We start from the raw sequence: 13162 nt of genomic DNA, 5'->3' as shown, positions 1-13162 counted from the left end.
GGCTAGAGACTTCTACCACATGACTTGTGATCTTTTTAAACTAACTTTTACTTTATATTATGTATGTGTTGCCTACATTTGTAATCATATTCCTACTTGGAATCACTCAACTGATTTCAAAGTGTTTGTGAAATATTAATTGAAGAAAAGTCAACATAAGCTTACCTATGGCACTATTTTTATTACTAAAATCATGAAAAGTACTCAGGTGGAGGGAGTCCCTGTTACTACAGTCAGTTATAAATAGACATAGGATTTAAGGATTATTATTCGGGTAGGAACAGTGATGGTGTAAATTCAGAACTGAGTTCAAACAAAAGTTACCTATTAAAAAAAAGGATAGTTATATTAATGGATTTTATGATAATTATTTTCCACTTACAGCCTAAAATCCAATATGGGTGATACCACACTAAGTCCATAAAGGAGGCAACGGAGCACTATAAATGGAAGCCAAAGTACTACTTACTCCCCAAACGAATGGATGTGTCAATTCCCTACTCAGCTAAATACACCTCTATAAAGTATCAATTAGCATCTCATGATCCAGTAAAAATATTATACAACTAGAGGACATGCAAAAAATAAAGTTAAAAAGTCATCAAGTTTTAATTATCATGGTTCCTTCCATTAGTAGAAACATCTGAGATTTGATGGAGTGTGAACATTTAAATGCTAGTAGTAAATTGAATTTATAGAGCATATCTAAGAATTGATTTAGAAAAGATAAAACAATCTCTTTGAAATGAAATGTTTAATATTAAAATTGGGACAGATCTAAATTGCACTAACTTTATACTTAGGAAGTACCAAGTGGATGACAATGACATTGAAAGAAATAAAAAAGACCAAGAATCATTAAATTTATAAAGATCTTAGAGTCACACTTCACCTATCATATAAACTGATAAATGGTGTTTGATTCATTGCTAAGAGGAGCATGTCTCAATACAACTGATCAAGAAACCTGTGTAACTCTACCTGCACAGAACACTCGCTCCTTCTGTGGCTGCAGTATTGTATGTAGCTGTCATTACAAAATGCCACAGACTGGGTGACTTAGACCAAAAAAAAATTGTTTTTGTCAATCTAGAAACTGGTAAGATGAAGACAGCAACAGGTTGGTTTCTGGTAAGGCATTTCTTCTTGGCATGCAGATAGGATGTTTTCCCTGTGTTCCTTACTTGTCCTGCTTTCTGTGTGTGTGCTCTGAGTGAGAGCAAATCGATGTGACTTTCTCTTCCCTAAGGACACTAGTTAGACTGGATTAGGTCTTGCCTGATGGTCTCATTTAACCTTAACTATCTCCTGAAAGGTCTCATCTCCAATGTAGCCACATGGGGTTTAAAACTTTCAGTGTATGAATTTGGTGGGGGAAATTTCAGTATGCAATAGTTCTCTATGCAAAAAATAATCTTGAGCTTTTGGAAGAAAGCTTATGAACACTTTTGAGAGAGAATTTGATAACACAGGTACAATGCACAGTTGACTGTATTTTTTATGTTTAAAGCTCAGATGAGCCAGAGAACAAATAATGGTATGCGTTGCCAAGATGAATAAGACTTGGCATCTGCTTTTAACTTTCTCAAAATCTAGCTGTGAAGATAGCATGACCAGCTGGCTATAGAGGGGCAGAGGAACATGAGAAATATAAAATGTTTTACAAATTTGATCTCATTCTAATGCCATAACTTAATTTTTGTCTATATTTCTAGAGATGACTGCCAAGGAAATATTCATGTATCATTAGGGCATCATTAGGAGATACTCCACCATTTATGAGACTCATGAGGAGACCAGTTATTATATTTTTTTCATTTTATACATGAGAGGAATTGGGTATATAGCGAGTGACACATCGATGGTTTAACATTTGTGGTATTCTGTTTTATTTCATTTTGGTTTTGCTTGATCCCTGGAATTATACTTTAGGCTTCTTATAATGGCTGTAAGAACATCTTGTCTTTATTTTCAAGAGGATACCAAACCTGTGCCTCGCTATTCTTGAATCTGCCTCTCCTAATTCTCACACCTAAATAGTCAACAAATTCTATTGAGACAGACGGAGTAGCTAGGTGTCTCAAAAGCCCTGTCAATGCCTTTGATTTACTATTCCTGTCAGTAACATTTTTGCAGCATGTGCATCCTTGAGGTGTCTTTATGGCTTATTCTGGAACAGGAGGTGGCATCTGCAGGACTTCTGAGTGCAAACTGATCCAGATGATGAGGCATATGCAGACAATCAAAAGTGATCCACACCACTGGGGTTTCACTGTAACACTAACATCCCCGCCTCTGAGTGGGGCTTGACCTCCATTTTCTGAGCACGCAACTATGAGGAAGCACATTGTCACTACTGAATCTACTTCCCAGAAGACTCCCAGAGTGCGCTTCACTGGTCCTACCCATTGAGGGAAGCCTTTGCCCACCATTCTTACTTGACAATAAAAAACAAAACTGTTCAGTCTCCCTTTAAAGGTATGTCCCTGGAACTCTGTGGTTTGATCTCTTATGCACAGCAAACCCTAGTACCCTTGCCTCCACCAAGTGTCGAGTTCACATTACATTCCTGAAGGTGTCCTCAAAGAACTACTAGATAGAGCTGGAACACTGTGAGGAAGGATGAGTCTTTACCAGTGAAGCCATGAATGGGACGACAGAGTGAGATACAGCCAGATTACTGCCAAGATGAAGCAGCTAGTAAGTCACAACTCAAAAAATTTCCATGTTTTCCATGGCTTTTAAAATTGAAATATAACCACAGCTAGTCACATAGTCACTATTTATACCACTTTCCAGGCCCACATCAAATGTCCTTTGTCTGCATGACCTTCAGTCACCTCACATGACTTTTTCTTCTGCACTCATTTCATTGCTCCCACTCCATTCTATCACCTTTGCTGAATTTTTTATCCAGGTTGCCATGTCTTCCTGCTTCCCAGTGGTTCATTGGCTTCCCCCCACCCCCTTATAATCTGCCTTCTTATCTGTTTACCTAGATAGTGTTTGAGGCCTGGATCTGACCTTTCTTTCTAAGCCCAACTGGTGCCTGGAAAGATGCTAAGGGCAGAAGAGACAGTCAACACTTGTGCTGTTTTGCTAGTCGTGCTGTGGTTCAGTTGTTTCTCTGAGACTAGAAACTGACTGGTGAGCCCACTGTATACCTAGTGAGCCTTTATTTATTTATTCGAAAGTATTTTCAAAGAAAAATTAGCTACTCTTGTAGACTTTGCCATTCCAGTAGATGGCAAATGATAGATTTTTAACAAGACTCAGGTAGAAGTTATATCTGCCTCAAAGGACTTCTCAGATGTGTGCACCCAAAAGGAGGAGTCTAAACTCAAACACCATGAAAAGTTTTATGAGCCACCCACATGATAGACAAAATCGAAAACTCAGATTTAGCTTCGGTGTTCAATTTTCTGCAAAGGCTGACATGGTAGACTTACTTTTGTCTTACAAAGCCTGTCTGTGTCAGTTTTAGGCAATATTTCTCTAGCATGATAATGAGGCAAACAGCTGAGAAAAGCTACACACAAAAATAAATCTTAACAGTATATTGTTTATATTGCCACAGACTGTTTTAAAAGGGATCCCAGAATGCTTTCTGGAAAGTTCAAAAATATTTTCACTTTCTCACTGACGTTAAGCATAATGATTTCTACTTAAGAGTGAGCTTTCTGCTCATTTCCTTCTGTTTCCACATGTAGAATGCAGTGTTCAGACAAGGTTGGGTACTTTACTGGCTAACGATCAAATTCCATTCTTAAGTATGCAATTATGCTTAGATTAGACACTGAGCTGAGCTAAATGCCTGCATCTGTAGTAAGGACAGTGTGTGTGGAGGTGGGAGGTGTGCGTGAAGGTGGGGACAAGTAGATGGAGAAAAGGCTGGGTGTGTTCAGAAATAGAGCTTATAATCCTGGAGCCAGAAAGCTGTGCAAAAAATAAATAAATAAATAAACAAACAAACAAATAAATAAATAAAATAAGAATAAGAACAATACCATTTTTTAGTTCTGTCCTAAAATAGTCCCTGTACTAGTGATTAAACATAGTTTCCATAAGGACATATTTAAGCTGGGAACAGTAATCAGAGAACTCCCGTCTGCCTGCCTCTCCCAGGCCTTATCCTGCCACACTGCGTCAAGCCTTGCCTTTATGAGCATAGAGACTACCCACTCTTCATGCCTTCAGAGTCCATGTTATCAGGCAATAGGGTCAAGAGTTTACGCAGAATGCATTAGGGAAATTGATAGTATGAATTTGAAATTGTACCTCAAGTCCATTAAAATCAGAATTCAAACCTTGTGTAGCCTTCCACACCATGCTGCATTGGATACACGAAAAATAGCCCCACTCATACTAATTTGATGGTTATTCTCATAGGCTGGAAAGAGTTGTTATTAAGACTACCTCCATGCATTTGTTTGCATTTTATTTATTTTAGAAAAGGCTGTCTTATTCTTGTCTATATAGATTTCTCTAAGATACTGATTTATGGGATTTTCAATTTTTATTTTATGATGGAAATTGCTTTTAATTATATTTAAGTGTATTGAAACTTTTAAGGTAAACAACACCATGTCTTTCATCTTATTGTGTTTGAGATTATCTCCTACTAGAAAACTCAGTTTGTTTCGGCAAGTTCACATTCAAAGGTGGTCTCAGTGCAAGAAAGAATCAAGAGTTGAAAGGCAAAACAAGAGTCTGAATAAATGTATTATTAAAGCTTATAAGTGCAAGTTTGGGTTTCTTGTGGGATTTTAGTTCATGAAGTATTTAAGTTATGCTTAAACTCTGAAAATGATGAAAACTGACTGAATAACACTGATAATAATGTTGTTTTCTCCTAATTCTTTCACTTTATGTAAAAAGGAAATAAATTCTATTTTCAACATAAACTAAGTCCTTCAGAATTTGTTTAACTTTACATCAGAAGACTATATCAATGATTTTTTTATTCTATCAACATCCATTTTTAAGTTGGGTAAAATAATTAAAACAGTGTTATAATTAACTCCAGAATTAAATCATACCACTTCAGTGGGAATATTTAAAATGTATGTCCAGTTATAAGAAGAATCCTTTAGGGATAAAAAAGAATCAAGATATAAAAAGTTTTATCATTTAAAAAATAATTATTTCTTATAATTTCAACACTTAGCTTGTAAACTCTATCCAGATTTGGAAGTAGGATGGTACATTTAGAATGAAGATTAGTTCTAATGGCAACAAATTCAGAATTATAGAGGGAAAGAAGTTGGCATCATAAACAAAATGTAATAGACACACATACAAACAGCATACGCAGCCTCAAACATTTCTTTATATAGAGTTCCTGAAATGCATACCATAATGAGTATTTTAAAAATTATGTTCTTACTAAGCTGTTGGTGGGAAGTAGACGGGTCCAGCCCCTGTAGAAAGCAGCATGGAGGTTTCTCAAAAGACTAAAGATGGAAATAACCGAGTAATTCCCTCTGTATCAACACAAAAAAATTCAAAAACACTAATTTGAAAGGGACATTTATGAGTCTGGTGGTTGCTGGAACTTAATCTTAAAGATTAGTTTTATCCGTTTCTTCCTGCTGTTTTACCAACTTTTCTCTCTGCTAAACACCTTGGGGATTCCCTCTGCATGAACTGCAAGATTTCGGGGCACTGACTCATCTTCCTGTGCCTAACTGTTCTCATCTGTAAAATGACATCACGGTAGCACCTAATGTTGGGGGGGATGGTGACTATTCTTCCTTAGATACATTCTACCTCCAGGAGGGATGTGGGGTGGGAGCTCCCAGTAAGGCTCCTGTAGTCAAGCCCCCTTCAATACCTACCCTTTCTTGGTAGGGATGGGACCTACATAAGTGACACAGATGACTGATCTTCTAGATGTTAAAGGAGCCCCTCTCTCCTTTCTTTCTCTCCTAGGATCACAACTGACTAAAAAAGAGTAAGCACGCTAGATAGCGATCACCACCAGGGAGTGGGAAGGTCTACGATAAGTGATGGCACACCCTAGTTCAGGACACCAGGGGCCAGCAGGTGAGTCCCTGAGGCAGATTCAAGCCCTATGCTCAATGGCAACTTTACCTACAATAAAGGGGATACTGGAGTCACTCTATGCTTCACTCTGCTTCTTCTCAGATGTTAAAGAATTAGAGCATGCAGGAACACTGGTATTTAATGGATCCCACCTACCCACTTCCCAGAGGATAGTGTGAAGAATGAATATTGCACATTGCAACATTCAGTATATACAGTTATCACAGGTATGTGTGTATCTACATAGGCATATGCATTGTTAAAAGTGCTGCCTGTGCAATGTATTATTTCTAAACTGGTCAAAGTTCAGGAGACATGATATGAGAGACATTACCTGTCATAAGAAGGAAATCAGAATCTTCTAATGTCCTATAACTATAAAACTTTGTGTGTGCATATATGGCTCAATGAAACATGATTAATTTATGGAATAAAGCGTGTCAGGCTATTAAAATTATTTATTTTAGGGTATAGCAAAGATGGTCTGCAGAGGGGAAACTATTAATGTTTTCTTTACTCATTCATGTCTGAATAGGCTCTTATCTGTCAAATAGCACATAATTATGTTATAATAGCTAACACATTTCATAAAGAAATAATGTAAGGATATATATATGGATATATGCATATAAGAATATATATGGGAAAATTTACTTTAGACACAATTGGTTTAGATATCAATGAAATATCCTATGTAAAATATTGCACATTAGCTTGATATAAAATTGATCACATGCATTTTTAATTAGAAGTTTACATATGATTAATAAAAACAGCTCATTTCACATCTGCATTTGCTTTATGGTCAGTAATACTTGCATTTGAAGAGAATTCCTGTGGTGACCATTCAGTGTTACTCTATTTTGATTTCATAAATGTGAACGTTCTTGATTTTCTTTGTTTCACCAAAAAAAGTCCATATAAAATATGTGCCAATTAAATTGTTGCCATTTTAAGACAGCTGATATTTTAGTGAGAATAATGCCACCTCTAAAAACAAAGAATTAAGGTTCTTTGCCTAGTCTTAGTTTAATATTTATGGATCAAAGGACAAACAGCTCCTTGCCTACCCCATCATAGAAGTTATTACTTTCTCCACAGAAGAAAGCATTTTTGGAATAAACTTTAAAGCCAAAAAGCAAAATGGATGGCGTAATAACAATGTGATGTAGGTTAGCAGATATAATCTGCGTACTATACAATTTCTTTTCTACTGAATAACTTGTAAAGAGCCCTAGATTTTTCCTAGACTCTTTAAAAGGTTAAAAAAAAAAAAAGATTTATTCCAGAGGAAAACAACCAAAGGCTGGTAAACAATATTTTTGCTGTTGTTACAGGGAAAAGCAATTGAAATTCAAGTATTAAAGGCACTTTCTCTGAACTGTATAATTCAAATGAAACTGGTAAAAGAAATCTGGAGCAGATAGTAATCTGTGTGTCTGTTCAAGTACCTACTACAAATAAGAATCATTAATTTGTAATGATGCAGTGACTTTGCCATTCTGAATAAAATGAACCCATCCAGATCCCTTTAATTTCTTTAAATTAGATTCTTGTTATGAAAATTTTCCCTGGATGTATAGTTCACTTACAACCAAATATCTTCAGTTTTTCTTATTTACTAAACAACCTTACCAGCACATCTGAATTTAATGTTAGAGGTCCTGACCTGTCAAATAACTTCTGACTCTTCCAGCTGAGTGTAAATCTTTCATACAATTTTCCCACTCATTTGGGAAACTCTCACTTTTTATTTAACACATTTGTTAAATAATAGCGTGTGGTAGTCTCAGATGTATCACTGGAATAACTAGACTAGAGAGTGATGTATCTGGTTTTTAATCAACAAGCAAGTATCCAAACACTCTATTTAACCCCTATGCAATTAATTAAAGTAGAGCAAGGCCATGTATCAAACACTGGGACTCTGCAATTTCATACTAATAAACATAGAAAACATGTCAGTGATAAGCAGTTAGAGTGTCACAGTAATATATTTTGAAAGGAACAACATAAACTGATCTCAAGCCATTAACTTACCCAGGACGGTGAGCTCTGCAGAGGCACTAATATTCTCATTTTTGTATGTGACAACACAGGTGTAAGTTCCACTGTCATCATCTGTCACATTGTAGATAAGCAAGTTGCTTCCCCCCAGTAAAGAATACTTTTTGGACCTGTAAGGCATAAGCATATGAAATTAAAAGAGCAGAATGCCATAAATGTTTTTAGGCGTTTATTTTCATTGTCCCGTCATAATGTCATAATCACAACATAAGCTAGTTATCCAGACGTTTGAATGGAATTCACAAAAGAGCAAATTATTAAAAAATTGGAAAGAGTTTATACTGTATCATGGGGGTCCAATGATATGCTAATTATTGATTACTACCACTGGAAGACAAAAAGTAGTAATCAAATAAATAAAATAGATTAAACTTGGGAAGCTAGTAGGAAAAAGAAACATAGAATCTGGTGCAATTCTCTCAATGTAAATTTGAAGTCAACAAGCTCCAGAAAAATGATTCCCTATGGTGGAAGTCAATGTCCTGTGTCTTCACATCAGATTTAGTGATCTTTGTGCAAAGTCACATTTCACACTGCATCAAGAATGTCTATTACATTCAGAGAAAATATCTTAAAAGCTCAAGTTGCAATCAGATTTCTTAGATGTTTTAATATTCTCAAAAATATTATGATGCCATAGTATGTATTGTTAATACTTACCTATGGCACATGAAATTTAAAGATTAACTTATTCTCCACGAACCTCACTATAGTATATAAATGTGCTAAAATAACAGGCATTCTGGTCCTCAAAAATCAATGAAATTAATTTCTTAAGTGAGATCCATTTAATCAAAATGGTTCAGACTAAGTGTTCCATTATATTAAGTATTTACTTCTTAACTTTGCCTTATTATTAATGTCCTGTAATTCAAAGCCAGCCAAGTTCTCCTCCTCATTTATTTAAATACGTGTTATAGTTGCAATATTTAGGGATACAATTAGAATTTTAAAAGTGGCACAGACCCCGTAATGACATTGGAAAGTCAACAACTTTTTTTTCTTTCTTTTAATATTTCATGCCAGTTCTTCCACAGGAAGAAAGGTCCTCCAAAGTATTTTTGCTCAAACCTCTTTGGTCAGGGCCAACTGAGAGCTGATTCTGCTTTTCTAATGAATGTTGACTCTGTTCCCCACCTCTTTATCCCCACAGGTAAAATGTCTTTCATATTCAGTACCATGTTAAAAATGTTGGGACATAATCAAGTATTTCTAAAACTCCTAGTATATCTAGGCACTCAGATCACATGAGAGGCTGAGTGCAGCACACACTTCAGAAAAAATGCAAAATTCATAATACCTGAGTTGGATGACTTCCTCTCCCCGTAACCAGGTAAAACTTGGAGGAGGATAGCCAGATACACAACATTCCAGGACAGCATCTTTTCCTTCAATGGCTATGACATTAGAAGGTCTTTGCAGAAAATAGAGCTGCCTATGTAGTCCTGGATCTGTGAAAAGAAAACACAGGGCCATATATTTTATGAAAAACATTACAAAGATTAGTGAGGTAGCTTGAAATATTTTCTTCCTGGTGATCATGAAAAATAGGGGGAAAGATGCTAATAAAACATCCAGTTTCTAGAATTATAAGAATAGTCTTGACTATTGATAGCCTCATGGTATAAACACTTGAGGCCTTAAGTTTTAATGAGCTACAGGTCTTGTTGAATATTAGTTGCAAAAAAAGTATTACAGGTAAAGCATGCTGTTTTCAAAGTTTTGCATTCAGCTACTTTGCTTTTACAAAAAAAAAAAAAAACTGTTTTCACTAACATAAAGTGGTCTGAAGAGGACTTTCACTTTTAGGACATAAAATGAAAAGTCACAGTGTTTGGCATTAATTTTGCACAAGCCTTCCTGGATCACTTTACACAGGTTGTATATTTGTCTAGTGTTGTGTTAGCTATTAAGGTTTTATTAGGCATATTGTGGATCTGAAAAATGCTAAAACAAAATTTCCATATAAGTTAACGATTACTCACATCTTTGCTATGCCATTCTGACTGATGAACAGTTTCATAGGAATACTCTATTTGTCGATGACGATGCAGCTTTTCTAGATGTTACCACCTGAAACACTTCATTATGAGCCGTTTGCCAACCATGAATACCTTTTCTACTGAAATAGTTTGCATTTAAATTGCTTTGTTATTGCTTCTGTGGGTAGATAATTAAGACAAACATGCTAAAACTGTGTTTAATAACATACATGAACTAAATATACTGGTGCTGAAAAAATATCTGCTGTCTTTGCAAAGGAAATTACACTAAAAATGATGTATGTAATGCAGGTCTGAATGTTTCCATTTCTACTGTGTAGTTTTACTTTTTAACAATATCCCAATGGATAAGTTTGTTCCTAGAGCTACAACTCAGGTCAGTAAAGAGCTCTTGCATCCTCCTATTTCAACCTGTGTGCTTCCTAGTTCTGTATATACAACTTTATTCACTTTTGCTAGCAGGTAACTGAAGCAGTCAGAGCCCTTTCAACTTAACTCATCCCATTCAAACAAGAAATCATTTGGAATATGCAAAATGTTCACAAAACCTTAGGTATAGTACTGTATACTGTTAGAAGAAATGTCTTTAATGGTAACATATTTCTTTCTACCTCCTAATGTCAAGGCTATATCTGCAACGATCTTAGGGTAGGTGGGCTTGGAGGAAATGTTTCCAGTCATGAAAATATCCTCTGATCTGAGCTGCTGACTAAATTGCTGCCATTTAATGCTCGTTTGTTTAAGATAAAATGCTGTATTTCCAGGTCTCCATTAAAAAATCACACCCCGCTATGAAAGTTTAATTTGGGCCTTCCAATTGAATGCATTAAGTGGAATTAACATGTAAGCTGTCAATTTGCAAACATAAGGCAAAATCCCAGAGCAAATGGGACAATAAAATGAAGATGGGGCAGAAAGAGAACTGACAAGGGAGACTGCATCTAACGGGGTCATCATATAGTCCACAGATACTGAAGGAGGAAGTGACATGACAGAAGAACTTGGCCAAGTTGACATCGTGGCAGATCTACCTGGGGCTAGTCCAGTTCTACATGGGTGGCTCACTGGTCAGTCAAAGAACCCCAATCCCCACTATGAATGCCTGGGAGAGATAATTGCCATCTAAAGTAATCTTGGTGTGGAAAAAGATTTGCATTTTCTCAGTCTTCTCACATCTGTTTCTGGTTGTTACAGCCACAAAAATAAATATTCTTCACAATGAAAATATTGAATGCATTTGCAAAATGTGTTAATCCTTATTAAACCAATATTGCAGAAAAATATCTCAAATGTTTAAAAAGTATAGGTGGTATGTTTCATTTCCCTTCTTGTGACTATGCAAATAAAGTGAAAATGGTATAAAGGATAATACCGTTTAAAAATAAATTTCCTGAAATGAACAGTGTCCTAAAATGTGCATGTATAAATATCTGTCTTTATAATGGAGGCCTGGCCATCTGAAAGCTTTACCTTCACCACTTGTTCCTCAGCAGAAATATTTCCGCCACATGAAGTATCTATACTATGCTATAGAACAAGTTATAGCAAACACCAAGTAAAATCTGCATACTTTGATCTTAGAGTTAAAAGAAAATTTCTTAAGACCTATTTGTATACTACTTGGACAAGCCAACATTTTAACTGTTGTACATTCTTCTTTAAAAAACAAAATTATACATCAAAACATGACTTATTTTAATTTCAAATTTTGAAAAAAATAGCACTGAGTCCAAATATAGGACCCCCTACCCTCTGACATTCAGTTTTTTGTTTTAACATCTTATATCAATATTGGTACATTTGTTAAAATTAATGATAATATTAATATAGTATTATGTTTGTAGAGTACATTAAGGTTCACCCTTCCCAGTATTCAGTTTTATGGATTTTTCTGTTTGCCATTATTCTGATTCTCTTATCTTTCCATATAAGCTTTAGGATCAGTTTATTAAGATACACAAAATAACTTGCTGGTATTTTGCCTTTATCTTAAAATATCAGTAGTTCAGTCATCAGTGGACTCATCTCACCACATGAGGAACATTTGTTATTGTACCTTTAGACAGAACATATATATTCAAAGTAACTTCGATTCCTATGTTTTACATAGGGCAGAGAAATCTGGTTTTCTCAAGAGATATTTCTCTGCAGTAATCTAATGTAATAAATTCTGTAGAAGTCCTCAAAAATGAAAATAAATTTTCATAATGAATATGGATTATGTTCACACCATTGTGATAGATTAAATATGATCACACATTATTTTATTTCTCCCCAACTATAACTGAAAGGTCTGCTTCCCTATGACTTAAATGTGTCCTTGCATTGTATCTCACCAATAGACCGTGGTAAGGACACCAGTGTCTAAGTTATAGAGTCTGGGCTTCAAGAGGTCTTACAGTTTCTGTGATGTCTCTTTCTGAAATGACCCTGTTACTATAATTGGAGGATGATAGAGCAGATGAGGGACAACTGTTTCTCCCAGCCAAAAACTAGTACCAACTGACACACATGAAATCTGGGCCATCTCGAGTCTTCCACCTTAGCCATATATACACAAGTCAGCCAAGCGACACAGCAGAGGATCTGTTGAGATGAATTGCACACAATACGAGATAGTGAATTATGGTTTTAGTCACTCAATGTTTTAGTGACAGTTATGAGAAACAGGTAAGTGAGACACACATTTAAAATATAAACAAATCTACCCCATTAATTTAAAATAATAAATATTTTGCTGTTTCTTAGTCTGCTTTTTAATTTGTGTTTTTGTACCACTAGAGTAATTTCCATGATTCATAGGGACATTATTAAAGTTAGTGTCTGCTTATTTTTCTCCTTTGATAGTCCAAAGACTATCAAAAAAGTATGTTCAGGGCTGAAATCAGGAGAGTGTAGATCCTATTACCAAGGTGATCTTTGTGTGATAGAATTATGAATGTATTTTTCTTTTGATCTTTGGATATATTGTATTTTCCAAAGATTTTTGTAAGGCTATGTATTATCTGTAAAGGTGCTGTAAAATAGATGAAAATGCACAAGGAATA

At 35.4% G+C, this 13162-nt stretch overlaps 1 protein-coding gene across 1 annotated transcript in view; it reads right to left on the bottom strand.

The window, feature by feature from the left end:
* Positions 1 to 13162, bottom strand: part of DCC (DCC netrin 1 receptor) — a 977719-nt gene that overhangs the window by 481576 nt on the left and 482981 nt on the right. The window contains exons 4-5 of the mRNA XM_004683911.1: positions 9413 to 9563; positions 8086 to 8222 (exon numbers count right to left, since the gene is read on the bottom strand). Of these exons, the coding sequence (XP_004683968.1) occupies positions 8086 to 8222; positions 9413 to 9563 (288 nt within the window). The remainder of the gene's footprint in view (positions 1 to 8085; positions 8223 to 9412; positions 9564 to 13162) is intronic.

The sequence above is a fragment of the Condylura cristata genome, unplaced genomic scaffold (assembly GCF_000260355.1).
Source record: "Condylura cristata isolate star-nosed mole 26May11 unplaced genomic scaffold, ConCri1.0 scaffold00016, whole genome shotgun sequence".
NCBI lineage: Eukaryota > Metazoa > Chordata > Mammalia > Eulipotyphla > Talpidae > Condylura > Condylura cristata.
The sequence above is the reverse complement of the archived record's forward strand: the minus strand, read 5'-3'. Positions and strand labels throughout refer to the sequence as shown.